Below are 18,540 nucleotides of genomic sequence, written 5' to 3' on the forward strand. Positions count from 1 at the left end.
GCATTCCTACCAGCAGTGCAAAAATATTCCGTTTTCTCCACATCCGCGCCAACATCTCTGGTCTTGGGATTTTGTGATATATGCTAGTCTCACTGGAGTTAGATGGTATCTCAAAGTAGTTTTGATTTGCATTTCTCTGATGATTAAAGATGATGAGCATTTTTTCATATGTCTGAAGGCCGCGCGCCTGTCTTCTTCAGAGAAGTTTCTCTTCAAATCCCTTGCCCAGCCTGCGATGGGATCCCTTGTTCTATTCTTGATAATGTGTTTGAGTTCTCTGTGGATTCTGGTTGTTAAATCTTTGTCGGAGACATAACCTGCAAATATCTTCTCCCATTCTGAGGACTGTTTCTTGCCTTACTTACTGTGTTCTTGGCTGTGCAGAAGCTTTTTTGTTTGATCAAGTCCCAGTAGTGTATTTTTGAAGCTGCTTCAATTGCCCGGGGGGTCCTCCTCATTAAATACTCGCCCAGACCTATATCTTCAAGGGTTTTCCCTGCACTCTCCTCTAGTATCTTTATAGTTTCATGTCTTAAGTTTAAATCTTTAATCCAGTGAGAGTCTATCTTAGTTAATGGTGAAAGGTGTGGGTCCAGTTTCAGTCTTCTACAGGTTGCCAGCCAGTTCACCCAGCACCATTTGTTAAATAGGAAACCTTTTCCCCACTGAATATTTTTAATTGGCTTGTCAAAGATTAAATAACGGTAAGTAGCTGGGTTCATCTCTTGGTTCTCTGTTCTTTTCCAGACATCTACTTCTTTGTTTTTGTGCCAATACCATGCGGTTTTGATCACTATTGATTTGTAGTGTAGTCTGAGGTCTGGTAGCGTAATTCCTCCTGCTTTGTTTTTATTTCTGAGTAATGTCTTGGCTATTCGAGGTTTTTTCTGATTCCATATAAGACGAAGTATTTTTTTTTCCAGATCTTTAAAGTATGACAGTAGAGCTTTAATAGGGATTGCATTGAAATTTTATGTTGCTTTGGGAAGTATGGACATATTAACTATGTTGATTCTTCCCAGCCGTGAGCATGGTATGTTTTTCCATTTGTTAATATTTTCGGCTATTTCTTTTCTTAGAGTTTCATAGTTCTCTTTATAGAGATTTTTCACATCCTTTGTTAGATAAATTCCCAAATATTTCATCTTCTTTGGGACTACTGTGAATGGGATAGAGTCCTTAACTGTTTTTTCAACTTGACTATTGTTGGTATGTATAAAGGCTACCGATTTATGAATGTTGATTTTGAAGCCTGAGACGCTGCTATATTCCTTGATCACTTCTAAGAGTTTTGTAGTAGAGTCCCTAGTGTTTTCCAGATATACTATCATATCATCTGTGAAGAGCGAAAGTTTGATCTCTTCTGACCCTATATGGATACCCTTGATCGCCTTTTCTTCCCTATTGGTGGTGGCTAAAACTTCCATTACAATGTTTAAAAGCAATGGACACAATGGGCAGCCTTGTCTTATTCCTGATCTGAGTGGAAATGATTCCAATTTACCTGCATTCAATATGATATTGGCTATGGGTTTGCTGTAGATGGTCTCTCAGTTTAAGAAATGTCCCTTCTATACAGATTTTCTTAAGTGTTCTGGTCATGAAGGGATGCTGGATATTATCAAAAGCTTTTTCTGCATCGATTGAGAGAATCATATGGTCTTTGTTTTTTAATTTATTTATGTGCTGGATTACATTTATAGATTTACGTATATTGAACCAGGCTTGAGACCCTGGGATAAAACCAACTTGGTCATGATGTATAATTTGTTTGATGTGTTGTGGATTCTGTTTGTTAGGATCTTGTTGAATATTTTTGCATCCATATTCATTAGTGATATCGGTCTGTAATTTTCTTTTCTTGTTGGGTCTTTTCCTGGTTTGGGGATCACGGTGATGTTTGCTTCATAGAACGTGTTAGGTAGTCTTCCTTCTTTTTCTACGTTTTGGAAGAGGTTGAGTAATATAGGTACTAATTCCTCTTTAAAAGTTTGGTAGAATTCTGACATGAAACCATCTGGCCCCGGGATTGTCTTTTTAGGGAGGTTTTGTGTGGTTGATACTATTTCCGAACTTGATATGGGCCTGTTCAACATTTCCACTTGATTCTGGCTAAGTCTTGGAATGTGACGTGCTTACAAGTATCGGTCAATCTCCTTCAGATTTTCATGTTTCTGAGAATACAGTTTCTTGCAATATTCATTAGGGATTTTTTTTTTTTTTTGATTTCTAAGGAGTCTGTTTCATCTTTGCTGTTTCTGATTGATGAAATTAGAGATTTTACTCTTTTTTTTCCTGATTAGGTTGGCCAAAGGTTTATCTATTTTATTGACCTTTTAGAAAAACCAGCTTTTTGAATTATTTATCTGTTGTATCATCCTTTTGTTTTCAATTTCATTTAATTCTGCTCTAATTTTGGTTATTTCTTTTCTTCTACTGGGTTTGGGGTTGGAATGTTCTTCCTTTTCCAGTTACTTGAGATGTCCCATTAAGTTGCCTCTCTTTCTGTTCTCTTGAGGAAGGCTTGCAGGGCTATAAATTTCCATCTTAGAACTGCTTTTGCGGTGTCCCGGAGGTTCTGATAGTTCGTGTCTTCATCGTTGTTTCGTTCCAAAAAATTGGTGATTACTTTCATTTTTTTTTTTTTTTTTTGTAGAGACAGAGTCTCACTTTATGGCCCTCCATAGAGTACCGTGGCTTCACACAGCTCACAGCAACCTCCAACTTCTGGGCTTAAGCGATTTCCTTGCCTCAGCCTCCCGAGTAGGTGGGACTACAGGCGCCGGCCACAACGCCCGGCTATTTTTTGGTTGCAGTTTGGCCAGGGCCGGGTTTGAACCCGCCACCCTCGTTATATGGGGCCGGCGTCCTACCGACTGAGCCACAGGTGCTGCCCGGCGATTTCTTTCTTAATCTCATCTCTGATCCAGCTATCGTTCAACATAAGGCTATTTAACTTCCATGTTTTTGTATCAGTATGCAGATTCCTGTTGTTACTCAGCTGAAGTTTTATTCCATGGTGGTCCGAGAAGAAGCATGGAATAATTTCTATTCCTTTAAATTACTGAGGTTAGACTTGTGACCTAAGATGTGATTGATTTTGGAGTAAGTTCCATGGGCTGATGAGAAGTATGCATATTCAGTTTTGTTGGGATGAAATGTTTTGTAGATGTCTGCTAAATCCAAATGTTGGATGGTTAGGTTTAAATCTAAGATTTCTTTGCTCAGCTTCTTGTTGGAGGATCAATCCAACACTGCCAAAGAAGTGTTGAAATCTCTGACTATTTTGGAGCTGGAGGAAATAAAGTTGCTCATGTCTGTTAGATTTTCTCTTATAAATTGAGATGCATTCTGGTTGGGTGCATAGATATTAATAATTGATATCTCATCATATTGAGTATTACCCTTAACAAATATGAAGTGACCATTCTTGTCCTTCCTTACTTTTGTTGATTTAAAGCCTATTGTATCTGCAAATAAAATTGCAACACCTGCTTTTTTCTGATTACCATTTGCCTGAAATATGGATGATCATCCTTTCACCCTGAGTCTGTATTTGTCTTTTAGGTTAAGATGTGACTCTTGTATGCAACAAATATCTGGCCTGAGTTTTTGTATCCAGTCAGCTAACCTATGCCTCTTTAGAGGACAGTTTAAGCTGTTCACATTAATGGAGAATATTGATAAGTCTGGTGAAGTTTTGGGTATCGAGTTTTTCAAAAGTCCAGTGGGCACTTTTAATCCTTTTGCCAGTGTGGAAATTGGAGTTTGATCCGAAGTTTCTGAGTGAGTTTACTTTTGTGGTATAGGATTGGGTTAGGCATTATGGAAGATAGGTCTGAGAATATCATGAAGAGCTGGTTTTGTTATGGCAAATTTCTTCAACATATGACTGTCATTCAAGTATTTAATTTCTCCGTCATAAATGAAACTCAGTTTAGCTGGATACAAGATCCGGGATTGAAAGTTATTTTGCTTTAGGAGATTAAAAGTCAGTGACCACCTTCTTCTGGCTTAAAAAGTTTCAGCAGAGACATCTGCAGTCATTCTAATATTCTTCCCTTTCAAGGTAATGGTTTTCTTTCTCCTGGCAGCTTTGAGGATTTTCTCCTTCATATTAACTTTAGTGAAGTTAATTATGATACGCTTGGGGGATGTCTTATTGGAGTTGAGTCATGCTGGGGTTCTGAAGCTGTCTCCTATCTGAATTTCAGAATCTCTTGGTATGTCTGGAAAATTCTCTTTCATAATTTCATGCAGAAGGGCCTCTGTGCCCAGCGAGGCCACTTCATCTGTTTCTGGAACTCCAAATTTCGGATATTCACTTTCTTTGAATTATCCCAGAGCTCTCGGAGACAATGATCCATTTTTGCTCTCCATTTCTCTTCCTCTTTGAGAGTTTGGGAGTGTATAAAGGCTTTATCTTTAATGTCAGAAATTTTTTTTTCTGCTTGCTCCATTCTGTTGCTGAGGGATTCTACTGTATTTTTCATATCTTTGAGGGCTGCAATTTATTGCTTCAGTGTGTCTAAGTCTTTGGTGGTTTTGTCTTAAATTCTTGAGACAACTTTTGATTTTCTCCTCGAATTCCCAATTCCACTTTGTTAATCTTGTCTGCAATCCAAATTCCGAATTCGATTTCTGACATCTCAGCCAGTTGTTTATGAATAGGATCTTCAATTACATCTGCCATATCTTTCATTGGGGGGGGGCGGTTTGATCTATTCTGGTTATTCATGTTACCAGAGTTTTTCTGCTGATTCCGCCCCATGGTTGTTTTACTCCCTTTGATTTTTTCCCCCTGGGGCTTTGTTGAGGGCCTGTACAGTGTTGTGGCCTGAGAAACTGAGACCGTGTCTGGTGTGGTGGGGCTAACTGGTTCTGTCTTGTTTTCAGTTGGTTTCTGTTCCACCCTAGTGAAACAGATACTCTAGATTGAAGTCTCAGCTGTGGAGAAATATCAGCAATTAAGTCACCCCACCCCACCCCCACCAGCAAACAATTGGAAAAGGAAAGTCAAACCTTCCTACCACGGTGCACCCAGGGCGCCACCTGATTTGTCCTCAGGCGATTGGTTCAGTTCAAAAAGTCCAAATCAGTTCTCTCAGTCTGCACCTGTCTCGGGTGAGAGTTTAAGAGGTCTGTGGGAACTGGATCACAGGGGTCTGGTGACTACTCTGGTGTGGCTTTCTCCAGTGCTGCATGGACTCGGGAGGAGCCACCCAGGCAATAGATCAGTCTGGGAAGGTTGATGCCTCCTTCCCCACCTTGCACCGCTGTCACACCCAGTCACTGATAGCCCTGCAGTTGGCTGACCCAATTGCCTATAGTGAATCGGTACTCCAGGAGTTTGTACCTGCCTGAATCACAAGGAAGTCTGCCAGGCCACTGTGTTCTGCTTCTCTCTAGCAGAAGGAGGTGAGGCCTGACAACCTTGGGCGCTTGATGAAGGTTGGGGGGTTTTCACTCAAGTCCAGACTCGCCCCTGATTAATGTTACTGACAGAACAGAATAGAACAACTCTGCGGTTCCCCTGCAGAAGAGAAGCTGAATTGAGTTCCAAATTAGCTTGTCTTTGCTCTTGTATTGTCTATAGGCTGATGATCCCCTGAGGTCCAGGTGCATCTTAGGTTTAGTATAGCAGACCTCTGGGTCAGCCCCACCCTGGGAGTTTCCCCCGTTTGCAAGTTGGAGTTGCCTAAGGCAAATCCTATACTCACAATCTCTGGTTGCCCAGGGAGACAGGGGCTGTGGCTTCAGAATATTTGGTAGTGAACCATATTGCTAGCAAAAGAGGGCTGCTGCTTTATGGCTCAGGCAACTGCTGCTCCTGTGTAGCTCCCTTCCGGCCAACCATCCTCTCTCTGCTACTGTACCCCAGAGTCTGCACTGACCAGCTGCAGCCCAGCACTGTCTACACCCCTCGAGCAATCGCCTAAGAGTCTGAACCCCTGGGGGACAGGCCTCTAGACCTTGGAGGGAGAGCAGAGGGGAGCACGCAGAACGCTGGGAGCCTGGGGTTGCGGGCAGAGAACACACACAGCTTTACACAGTTTTATGCCTGGCCGTATTGTCACCAGAAGACAGCTGTCACACTGTGCCTCAGGGAACTGCCACTCTGGTGCAGTACCCTCTCTGCTGACCAGGACTGGTCTCCAGACCTCACTGTGAGTGAAGGGGAGTGCTGGGAGTTCAGAATTCCAGGTAGATACTATATACAGTTTATACAGTTTTATGCCTGGCAGGAGGACGCCGTGACACCCTAGTAGGGGAGGTAGGTCAAGTTTTTAGAGGGTCTCTCTCGTGGTGTGTAGTGGGAGGACCTTTGAACTCTTCCCCATTGTTTTTGGGGCTCTCTGAGCCGTTCTCATGGGGGAGGGGACTCCCATCTGCTTGGTGATGGATTTTGTACCTTTTGTTTGTATCCTTGTGGTCGCAGCTTGCCTCAGTGGGGTTGATGTGCGTTCTTCAACCTTCTCTCTTAGTGCAGCTCAAATCCACCAGGTTACTTGCTGAATTTTTGTCCTTAAACTCTCCTACTGGACGGGAGCCTCTGTGGAAAGCTGGCTTCAGTCAGCCATCTTGTCTCCTCCCCCCCTCCAACCCAATTCTTAACCTGGACAGCTTCGATTTCCCACTCAAGCTGCTACTTAGCCATAGGAGGCAAACCAACACTCCCCTAGGCCCTGTGAAGGGAGGTCCAACTCCACCCTTGGAGTTCTTTCAGTCACACCACATCCACACACTCTCACATACCTCTCAACAGACCTGTCAACAATCTAATGCCCAAGGAGTTGATCAGGCTCCTTTTCCACTAAAACTGTAATGGGACCTCCAGATCGATCATACCTTGCCTTACACTTCTCCCTGTGTAAGTACCCGTTCCCGCATGTCAGTTCCTCCTGGTGTTTGACTCCTTGAAGACCTGCCAATGGGGTCCTTTCTCAGCCTATTTAAGGCATCTACACAGGGAGGCCAAACAGCCTCCCTGGAGTGCTCAGTGGTTCACGTCACCCAGGCTGATCAGGGGCCCCCACGTGGGTGTCCAAAGGATTGGCAGCAACTACCAGGTGCGTGTTCTCTCCGGGGGGATCTTACTTCCCGGTCAGGGAACCAAAAATGTTGCAGGAAGACAAGGCCCAACAGAGAGAAGGAGCACCCAAACACCACATTTATAAGGAAGGGCTTTATTCACCAGCTGGGTGCTTACGGCATAGAAGAATTTCAAATGGCTGTGCTCCCCGACTGCCTTGGTCTTTCTCTTTTTATTGACAGTCAAAAAGTTCCACCCCACGGGTACCCTTGTCATTGGCTAGTTTGAATCAAGCGGGGGATGCTATTCCCACCCCTACAGAACTACAGGATTTCACAGAACTTAGAAATTTCCAAGTTTCAGGAAGTTAAGTTTACAAATTTCCAAGAGCTGAGTCACCATGGAGAGGACCCTGCATGTGTATCTTTGTGGTCTCCTTGAGAAGACCTGTTCTTGTAGACCTCACCCTTCTTGGCTATCCTCTCTCATTATTAATGTACCATAATTGTGAGTTGATCTTTCAGGGAATCAGATCAAGGGAAAAGGACAGGTTTTGCTATGACCCCTACAATACAGATTAGTAGAATAGATAAAAAACACAACCCTAATATCCAATGTCTCCAAGAAAACCATTTAACTCATAAAGATTCTCATAAACTCAAGGTTAAAGCATGAGAAAAAAATATCCCATGCTATGGAAATCAAAAGTGAGCAGGAGGCCTGGTGTGATAGCTCACACCTGTAATCTTAACATTCTGGGAGGCCAAAGCGGGTAGACTGCTTGAGCTCAGGGCTTTGAAACCAGCCTGAGCAAAAGTGAGACCCTGTCTATAAAGAAATAAAACAAATGGCCAGGAATTGTGGTGGGTGCCAGTAATCCCAGCTACTCAGGGGGCTGAGTCAGGAGGATTTCTCAAGTGCAAAAGTTTGAGGTTGCTAATGCTATAATGCCATGGCACCTACCCAGGGTGATAGAGTGAGACTTTGTCTCAAAAAAAAAAAAGTGAGCAGGAGTAGCTACTCTTAGATCAGATAAAACAGATTTGAAATCAATAACTGAATAACTGTAAAAAAAAAAAAAAGACAAAGATAGCCATTATATAATGATATAGGGATCAATTCAACAATTAGATCTAACAATCCTAAATATACATGCACCTAACACCAGAGTCCCAGATTCATAAAAGAAATACCACTTGATCTAAGAAAAGAAACAAACAACATATTAATAGTGGGGCACTTCAACACTCCAATGTCAAAACTGGACAGCAAAGAAACACTGAATAAGACAGGACTCTAGAACAAGTGTACTTAACAGACATTTACAGAATATTTTACTCCCAAAGTATAGATTTATGTTCTTCTCATAAGAACATGGGACATAATTATCCAAGATAGATCATATGTTAGGCCACTAAACAAGTATCAAAAAATTGATAAAAATCAAAATAATACTATGAATTGTCTCAGACTACAGTGGAATAAAACTAGAAATCAATTCTAAAAGAAATTTTCAAAACCATACAAATACATGCAAATTAAAAGGCATAATACTAAGTTAACTTTGAGATCAACAATGAAATGAAGGTGCAAAATTTAAAAAACATTTTTTAAATTAAAAGACGAACTAACAAAATCTCTGGGGTAAGTTAAAAGCAGAGCTCAGAGAGAAGTTTATAGCACTAAATACTTCCGATTAAAACACAGAAATATCATAGGCTTGATGCCTGTAGCTCAACGGCTAGAGTGCCAGCCACATACACCAAAGCTGGCAGGTTTGAATCCAGCCAAACAACAATGACAACTGCAACAAAAAAACAGTGGCCATTGTGGTGGTTGCCTGTAGTCCCAACTACTTTGGAGGCTGAGGCAAGATAATCACTTAAACCCAAGTGTTTGAGGTTGCTGTGAGCTGTGATGTCACAGCACTCTACCCAGGGTGAGAGCCTGCGACTCTGTCTCCCCCAAAAATAAATAAATAAAAGACAGAAATATCACAAATTAATAACCTAATGTCACACATTGGGGTTCTAGAAAAATAAAAACAAACCAAACCCCAAGCTGATAGAAGACAAGAAATAACAAAAAATCAGAGGAGAACTAAATAAAATTGAAACAAAAAAGAACAATATAAAGGATCAAGAAAACAAAAATTTGATTCTTTGAAAAGACAAATAAAACTGATATACCACACAAAAAAAATAAAAAGAAAAGAAAAGAATTGATAGACCACTGGGTAGATTAACTGAGAAAAGAAGAAAATGATTGAAATAAGGTCAATCAGAAATGTAAAAGGAGACATTATATCATGATATCATAGAAATGCAAAAGATCTTCTGAGACTACTATGAACACCTCTGTGAACACAATCTAAAAATTCTAGAGAAAATGAATAAATTCCTGCAATCACACAACCTCCCAAGCTGAGTTGGAGAAAAATAGAAATTCTAAACATACCAACAAGTAGTGAGAATAAATTAGTAATAAAATATATGCTTCCTCCCCAGAAAGCCAAAAACCAGATCATAGTGATTCTTACCAGACATACAAAGAGGAACTGGTACCTGTCCTACTGAGACTGTTACATAAGATTAGAAAGAGGAAATCCTCTCTAATTCATTTAATGAAGTCAATACCAACCTAATACCAAAGCCAGGAATGAATACAACAACAACAAAAAGAAAACTAAGGGCCTGATTAGCATCTATCCAAAAACAATCAAGAAAACACTAGCAAAACAAACCCAAGATCACATGAAAAGTATAGTTTACCATGACAAGTGAATTTCCTCCCAGGGATACAAAGATGGATTAACATATGCAAATCAAGATGTGATTCACTACATAGGCAGAATTTAAAACAAGTATCATATGATTATTTCGATAGATACAGTAAGAACATTCACTAAAATCCAGTGAAGGAGCTAAGGAAATTTCACTCCAAAATTGACTACTTGTATAAAGAATATTTTGAATTAAAGGCCATTCACAATCAGAAAGCATTTGGAAGGGGCTTCTTCTCTATCTACATAAAACCTGACCAATGTGATCAAAATATCAAAGGGGCAAAACTAACTTTCTTTGTTCACCCTGAAGGCTAGCAGACCTACTGCAAATTGTTTAAAACATAATAACTGTCTCTCAGGTTAATTTACAAGTCAATTCATTTCCCCCCATCTATTCATCCTTCTTAGCATTCACCTGCTGCTCCTGTACTCCACATTCTCCCCCTCCCTTCTAAAAGGCATCTTAAAAAGTATCGGGCCATCATTAAAACATTGGGAGATGACTCCTGTAATTCTCCCCATGTGCATGATATTTGGAAATAAACATTTCTCTTACTATCCTGCCTTAATTGTGAGTTGGTCTTTCAGCCACCTTTTGGGGGGAAAGGGCACATTTCCCCTCACCCTACGCCAGCAAGTGTTAATGATAAAAAACCCTCAGCAAAATAGGCATAGACAGAATAAATACATACATCAACATAATAAAAACTACATATGATGTCAATGGAAAAGAAGCCATACTTGTAAAAATAATTTAAAGAGGTTCATGCTGAGCCAAATTTGAAGACTATGACCCAGAGCCACACCCAGGAAGCCTTGAGCAAGTGGACTCCCAGTTATGGGTTTGCAGTTTGGTTTTAGGAGATAGGAATTACAGGTGAAGTTATAAATCAATAAGCAGAAAACATACATTGGTTTGGCACAAAAAGCTGGGACATCTGGTGGGTTGGGGCTCACAGATTTATACGTGGTTTTACAGATTCTTTACCTGATAATTGTCTGGAAGAGTTAGACTTTGGCTAAAAGACCAGGAGTCAGCAAAAAGACATGCTTAAGGTAAAGGGTTTGTTAATCGGAGACAAAGCACTGGACAGACTCAACTGGTTTGTTGTGTATATTGAGGACGCGCAGGTAAGTCTTCCACAGCCTTTGGCTGTTGTGAGTCACAGAGGGCATCTCTAATAAGAGGAGGGAGCATGATGAGACATGTCAGATTTCCTCTCTGCTGCCTAGCAACTCAATATAAGGGATCCCCTTGGCCAAGGGGGGGGTCCATTCAGTTAGTTGCTGGTGGAGGGGGATGTAAGATTTTATTTTAGTTCACAAGACAAACCCCTTCCAAATCCTTTCTGATTGTGAATGGCCTTTAATTCAAACACTATTCTGAATGAGATAAAGTTAAAAGCATTCCCAGTAAGAATTGAGACCGGACGATGCTCACTCTCACCACTTCTACTCAACATAGTGCTGGAAGTCCCAGCCAGAGAAATCAGGTAATAGAAAAAAATAAAGGACACTCAAGTCAGAAAAAAAAAAAAGTTACAGTATCCCTGCTGCCAATGAGATGATCTTAAATCTAGAAAACCGTAAAGCCTCCTCCAAAAGACTCCTAGAATTAATAAATAAATGTAATTATCTCAGGTTACAAAATTAATGTACACAAATCAGTAGCATTTTTATACACTAATAAATGCTAAGGTGATCATCACATCAAAAATTCAATACCATTCACAATAGCTACAAAATAACATAAAATGCCTAGCAATACATTTAACCAAGGAAGTAAAAATCTCTAAAGTAAGAACTAGAAAACACTAATGAAAGAAATTGTAGATTACGTGAATGACAAAACACTGGAAGAATCAATATTGCTAAAATGTCATATTGCCCAAATATGACTTACAGATTCAATACAATTCCCATTAAAATGCCAACATCATTTTGGAAAGAATTAGAGAAAAAAATCCTAATTTTCACACGGAATCACAAAAGAGCCCGACTAGCCAATGCAATCCACATCTGGAGGCATTACATTTCCAATCTTCAAATTATACTGCAAGACCATAGTAACCAAAAAAGCATGATATTAGTACAACAATAGACACATAGATGGAGGACACAGAGTTCTGAATAGAGACTCAGAACTACACATAAATAGTAAAGAAAGGCCAGGTGTTGTGCATGACACCCTTAATCCTAGTGTTATGCCCCGAAGTTCCCCCAGAGATCACACAGCCACACGAGCCAAATTTTCAGGGGAGTCCTTTATTGGAGAGCCGACTGACAACTGCCTCAGTGTCCCAAAATGAAGTTTCTGAGAGAAGCCCCTAGTTGTGTGTGGCTGTGTGTGTCTCTGTGTGTGTATCTCTGTGTGTGTGTCTCTGTTTGTCTGTGTGTGTTTGTCTCTGAGTGTCCGTGTGTGTCTGGGTGTGTGTCTGTTTATGTATCTGTGTGTGTGTCTGTATGACTCTGTGTGTGTGTCTCTGTGTGCCTGTGTATGTTTGTCTCTTTGTGTGTGTGTCTGTCAGTTTATGTATCTGTGTGTGTGTCTCTGTGTGTGTCTATGTGTGTGTGATTGTGTGTCTGTGTGTGTCTCTGCATCTTCCTCTGTGTGTCTCTCTGTATGTGTCTCTGTGTGTGTGTGTGAGTCTCTGTAATATGTCCCTCTGGGTGTGTGTCTCTGTGTGTGGGTCTCTGTTTGTGTCTATGTGTGTGTCTCTGTGTGTGTCTGCGTGTATTTCTCTACATGTGTCTTTGTATGTGTCTGTGTCTGCATCCCTGTGTGTGTCTGTGTGTCTCTGTGTGCATGTCTGAGTGTGGGTCTTGTCTGTGTCTCTATGTGTTTGCGTGTGTGTGTCTGTGTTTGTCTCAGAGTGTCTGTGTGTGTCTGTATGTGTGTCTATGTGTGTGTCTCTGGGTGTGTCTGTGTGTGTGTCTATGTATGTGTCTCTGCGTATGTCTGTGTATGTATCTCTGTGCGTCACTGAGTGTGTGTCTCTGTTTGTGACTGTGTGTCTCTGAGTGTCTGTATGTTTGTGTTTCTCTGTATGTCTGCCTGTGTCTGTCTTTCTATGTGTATCTGTGTGTGTCTCTGTGTGTATTGCTGTGTGTGTGTCTGTGAGTGTGTCTATATGTCTGTATGTGTGCCTATGTGTGAGTCTGTGCGTGTCTCTGTGTGTTTGTCTGTGTGTGTGCGTGTGTCTGTGTGTCTCTGTGTGTGCCTGTCTGTGTCTCTGTGTGTCTGTGTTTGTGTTTCTGTGTGTTTGAGTCTGTGTGTTTCTTGTGTGTCTTTGTGTGTGTCTGTCTCTCTTTGTGTCTGTGTGTGTGTTTCTGTGTGTCTAATTGTATGTTTGTCTGTGCCTTTGTGTGTCTGTGTGTGTATCTCTGTTTGTGTCTGTGTGGGTGTCTCTGTGAGTGTGTCTGTGTATATGTCTGTGTGTCTCTATATATGTGTCTCTGTGTATGCCTTTGTGTGTGTGTGTCTGTTTGTGTGTCTCTGTGTATGTCTGTGAGTGTGTCTGTGTGTGTGTACGTGTGGTTGTCCATTTGTTTCTCTCTGTGTTTCTTTGTGTGTCTGTGTGTCTCTGTGTGTGGCTCTGTGTGTCTCTCTGTATATGTGTGTGTGCCTCTGTGTGTCTCTCTGTATATGTGTGGCTCTGTGTGTGTCTCTGTGTTTGTGTCTGTGTGTGTGTCTGGGTCTGTGTGTGTATCCATGTGTGTCTGTCTCTGTGTGTGTCTGTGTATCTCAGTGTGTGTGTCTCTGTACCTCTGTCTATGTATGTATCTGTGTCCATGTCTCTGTGTGTCTCTCTGTGTGTGTCTGAGTGTGTTTCTCTATGAGTGTCTGTCTTAGTGTTTGTTTACCGCTGTGTCTGTGCCTCTGTGTGTGTGTCTGTGTGCGTCTTTGCATGTCTGTGTTTGTCTGTGTATGTCTCTGTGTGTGTTTGTGTGTGTGTCTGTGTGTTTGTCTCTCTGTGTGTCTGTGTGTATGTGTGCATGTCTTGTGTTCTCTGTGTGTCTGTCTCTGTGTGTGTCTGAGTGTGTGTCTGTGTGTGTCTATGTGTATATGTGTGTGTCCTTGTGTGGGTCTTTGTGTGTGTCTTTGTCTGTGTGTGTGTCTCTGTGTGTGTCTGTGTCCCTGTGTGTGTTTGTGTGTATCCGTGTATGTGTCTCTGTGTGTCTCTCTGTGTCATGTGTGTGTCTGAGTGTGTCTCTGTGTATGTCTGTGTGTGGGTCTGTGTGTTTGTATCTTTGTGCGTCTGTGTGTGTATGTGTGTGTCTTTGTGTTCTCTGTGTCTGTGTCTCTGTGTATGTCTGTGGGTGTCTTTGTTTGCATCTGTGCTTCTGTGTGTATATGTGTGTGTCCTTATGTGGGTTTTTATGTGTGTCTCTGTGTCTGTGTGTGTCTTTGTGTCCTTGTGTGGGTTTTTATGTGTGTCTCTGTGTGTGCTTTTGTGTGTCTGTGTGTGTTTTGATAGAAAAGTATAAAATTACTAGAAGAAAGTGCAGGGAAAACACTTAAAGAAATTGGCCTGGGAGAATATTTTCTGAGAATGACCCCCAGGCAATTGAAGCAACACCAAAAATACATTACTGAGAAATGATCAAATTAAAAAGCTTCTGCACAGCCAAGAACACAGTGCATAAAGCAAGCAGACAGCCCTCAGAATGGGAGAAGATATTTTCAGGTTACGTCTCTGACAAAGGTTTAATAACAATAATCCACAGAGGGATCGGTGCCTGGGGCTCAAAGGGGTAGGATGCCAGCCCCATATGCCAGAGGTGGCGGGTTCAAACCAGCCCTGGAAAAAACTGCAAAAAAAAAAAATGATAATAATAATCCACAGAAACGCAAACATATTAGCAAGAAAGAACAAGTGATCCCATCTCAGGGTGGGCAAGGGACTTGAAGAGAAACTTCTCTACAGAAGACAGGTGCATGGCCTACAAACACATGAAAAAAATGCTCATCATCCTTAATCATCAGAGAAATGCAAATCGAATCACTTTTAGATATCATCTAACTTTAGTAAGATTATTCCACATCCCAAAACCATAGATGTTGGTGTGGATTTGGACAAAAGGGAACACTTCTGCACTGCTGGTGGGAATGCAAACTAATATATTCCTTTTAAAAAATGTTTGGAGACCACTTAGGGATCTAAAAATAGACCTGCCAATCCTTCAATTCCTCTACTAGGTACATATCCAGAAGACCAAAAATCACTTTTTAACAAAGATCTTTTCACCAGAATGCTTATTGCAGCCCAATTCATAATTGCTAAGACGTGGAAGAAGCCCAAGTGCACATCAACCCATGAATGGATTCATAAATTGTGGTATATGTATGCCATAAAATATAGCCTTAAAAAAGATGGAGACAAACAGCACCTGTGGATCAGTGAGTAGGGCGCTGGCCCTGTATATCGAGGATGGTGGGTTCAAACCTGGCCCTGGCCACATTGCAACTAGAAGTAGCCTGGTCTATTGTTGTGGAGGGTGCCTGTAGTCCCAGCTACTCAGGAGGCTGAGGCAAGAGAATCACCTAAGCCCAAGAGCTGGAGGTTGCTGTGAGCTGTGATGCCATAGCACTCTACCGAGGGTGATGGAGTGAGACTGTCTCTTAAAAAATAAAGGGGGGGGGACTTTACCTCTTTCATGTTTACATGGATGGAGCTGGAACATATTATTCTTAGCAAAGTATCTCAAGAATGAAGAAAAAGTATCCAATATACTCAGCCCTACTATGAAACCAATCTATAAGCATCCACACTTCCATATGAAAGCTATAACCCAACTACAGATGAAGGGGAAAGAGGATGGGCAGGGGAGGGAGGAGGATGGCTAGAGGGAGGGTAATTGGTGGGACCACACCTATGGTGCATTTTATAAGGGTACATGTTATATCTACTAAGTGTAGAATATAAATATTTTAACATTATAACTAAGAAAATGTGGTGAAGGTTATGTTAACCAGTTTGATGAAAGTATTTCAAATTACATATAAAACCAGCACATTGTACACCATAACTGCATTAATATACATAGCTATGATTTGAAAAAAAATAATGAATAAATACATAAATTTGACTTGATGAAAAATTTTAAATATGTTTGTCAATGGACACAATCAAAGAGAGAGAAAGTCAAACACTAACAGAAGAAACACATGCTGATCACATATCTGAGAAGGCTCTACTATCTCATGTATAATAGAAAGTCTCACAACTGAACATAAAAAGCAACCACCCTGTCATGGTGCATCATGGGCAGAGGGAAAGCAAAGCCAGCATCCTAGGCCTTTCCAACTAACAGGTCTTGGCTGGGCTGTCACTGTCCTTTGTGGTTCTAGTGAGCTGACCCCACAACAAATCCACAGTGGAAGAAATGGCCACAGATTAAACTGCCAAGGAGTCCCTGTCACTGAAGTCAGCACTTAGCCAAGGTGAACAGCTGTCCTGTGGAGGAGCCACCGGGGAGTGAAGGGGTCCTTCTGTTGAGGACAGCAGCAGAGAAGGGGTGGGGAGCCCAGTGTTCTTCCCAGGGTCCCCTGTTGGGCATCCCAGACCTGAGCGAATCCACCCCAGGGGCAGCAAGGGGCACTGTGGGGCTGCCCGGCTGGAAACCAGCCACCTGTTCTCTGCTGGGGGCCTGGGGCTCACTGTCCCAGGGGACAGACTGGCTGCTTAATCTTAGTCCCAGGGAGGCTCAGGCCAGGCCCTGCCAGCCTCATGTAGAGAAATCTCCGTGCCCAGGGACTGGGAGGCCATGTGAGGGGAGGGGACTGATTTGAATGAAAGGCCTCTCAGTCCCCACAGTGGGAAAGTAGGTACAAGAGACAGGGGCAGCTCTGAGGCAGCTGTGGATCCCCAGGAATCAGAGCTGACAGGAATCTCCACCATGGCCTGTGCCCCTCTCCTGCTCACCCTCCTCACTCTCTGCCCAGGTGACAGGCCCTGGGAAGCAGAAGTGCCTGGGTGGGGTACACCTGGTTGATTTCTCCCTTTCATTTTGAGAGCATGTGGTGGAAAATGACCCCAGACTACCTCTGTGTGTCTCCATCTCTTCTGTTCCAGGATCCTGGGCACAGTCCAGACTGACACAGGAAGCCTGGGTGTCAGCGTCTATGGGAGAGACGATCACCCTGTCCTGTACTGGAAACAGCAACAATGTTGGAAAGTATAATGTGGGCTGGTACCAGCAGATTTCTCCTGGTGCCCCCCAAACTGTCATGCTTGGAATTTCATGGCCCTTAGGAATCCCTGATCAGTTCTCTGGCTCCAATACTGGCAACACTGACTCCCTGACCATCTCGGGCCTCTAGCCTGAGGATGAGGCTGTTTATTACTGCTCATCATGGGATGATAGCCTGAGTGCTCACACAGTGCTCCAGACACATGGAGAACTGAGACAAAAACTGCCCTTGGCCTCCCGTGAGGTAAATAACCCCATGACTGCCTGTGACAAATGCAGACGATGACTGTGGCCAACCTTGTGTTGTCAGTGTTAGAGGAAGTGAGGTTGAGCACATTGCACCTTCTAATTGTCAGTGGGGTTTTTTCCCACGTAGTATTCATTTATTAAAAATAAGAGGGCAGCGCCTGTGGCTCAGTGAGTAGGGCACCGGCCCCATATGCCAAGGGTGGTGGGTTCAAACTCAGCCCCAGCCAAACTGCAACAACAACAAAAAAATAGCCGGGCGTTGTGGCGGGCGCCTGTAGTCCCAGCTGCTCGGGAGGCTGAGGCAAGAGAATCACGTAAGCCCAAGATTTAGAGGTTGCTGTTAGCCGTGTGATGCCACGGCACTCTACCCGAGGGCGGTACAGCGAGACTCTGTCTCTACCAAAAAAAAATAAATAAAAAAATAAGAGATATACTCGACATACTATAAAAGGTACAATTAAATCGTTTTACTATGTACACAGAATTATTCTTCCACCATCATAATCTATTTTTACAATACTTTTATGAACTCCCCCACCAAATCCCACAATTATCAGTCAGTCCACATTCTTCCCCCACCCCCAGCCACTGGTAATCCCTAATCCACTATCTATGAGGGATATAAACTTAAAGAGCAAAGAAACTTAGTGACTCAAAAACAGATACACTTAATAAAAACCATGTCCAAACAATAATAATGTGCTGAAACCAGAGATAAAGGCAAAGTCACATAAATAAAATCAGACAGAAAATATTATAATATATACAGAAGATCAACAAATGAAACAATTGTGACTATTTCATGTGCACACATTGAGAAAATATAGTGACATTAGATTTTCACACTGTTAAGAAAGAAAGAACTGTCACCATGTAATGAACTTTCCAGGTGTATTTTTTTTTTTTTGAGAAAAAAGGACAAATTAAGATCTTGTCAGCTGAAGACAACCTGAAATGTTTCATCTCCAATAAATACCCCAAAGTCAAATAAATAAATAGATAAATAAATACATTAATAAATTAAAAAAAACACACAAAACGAAGGTCTTTGGGTGGAAGATAAATGCTAAATGAGAAAAATATTAAGCCTAAGGGATGTGGGAAGAAAATCAATAGGTATATTAGCAAAATATTTATTTTTCAGCTCTTAAGTTTTATCTAAGTTATAGCATTTTAATAGAATTTCTGCATACAAATTATGTAATGGGAAAAAATTGAGCTTAGTATTAACTCTACATAGACTATGAAAAGTTAGGCATATTGTTGTCTTTAGAACAAC

The 18,540-nt window shown here is 41.8% G+C and overlaps 1 protein-coding gene across 2 annotated transcripts in view; it reads left to right on the forward strand.

Annotated features, from left to right (window-relative positions):
• Positions 1–16,940, forward strand: part of LOC128579149 (rho GTPase-activating protein 15-like) — a 152,429-nt gene extending 135,489 nt beyond the window's left edge. For both annotated transcript variants that reach the window (XM_053581394.1, XM_053581395.1), the window contains exon 6: positions 16,895–16,940. In XM_053581394.1, coding sequence (XP_053437369.1) covers positions 16,895–16,918 — 24 coding nt within the window. In that variant the 3' untranslated portion in view covers positions 16,919–16,940. The remainder of the gene's footprint in view (positions 1–16,894) is intronic.
• Positions 16,941–18,540: the final 1,600 nt, after the last annotated feature.

The sequence above is a fragment of the Nycticebus coucang genome, chromosome Y (genome assembly GCF_027406575.1).
Source record: "Nycticebus coucang isolate mNycCou1 chromosome Y, mNycCou1.pri, whole genome shotgun sequence".
Classification (NCBI taxonomy): Eukaryota; Metazoa; Chordata; class Mammalia; order Primates; family Lorisidae; genus Nycticebus; species Nycticebus coucang.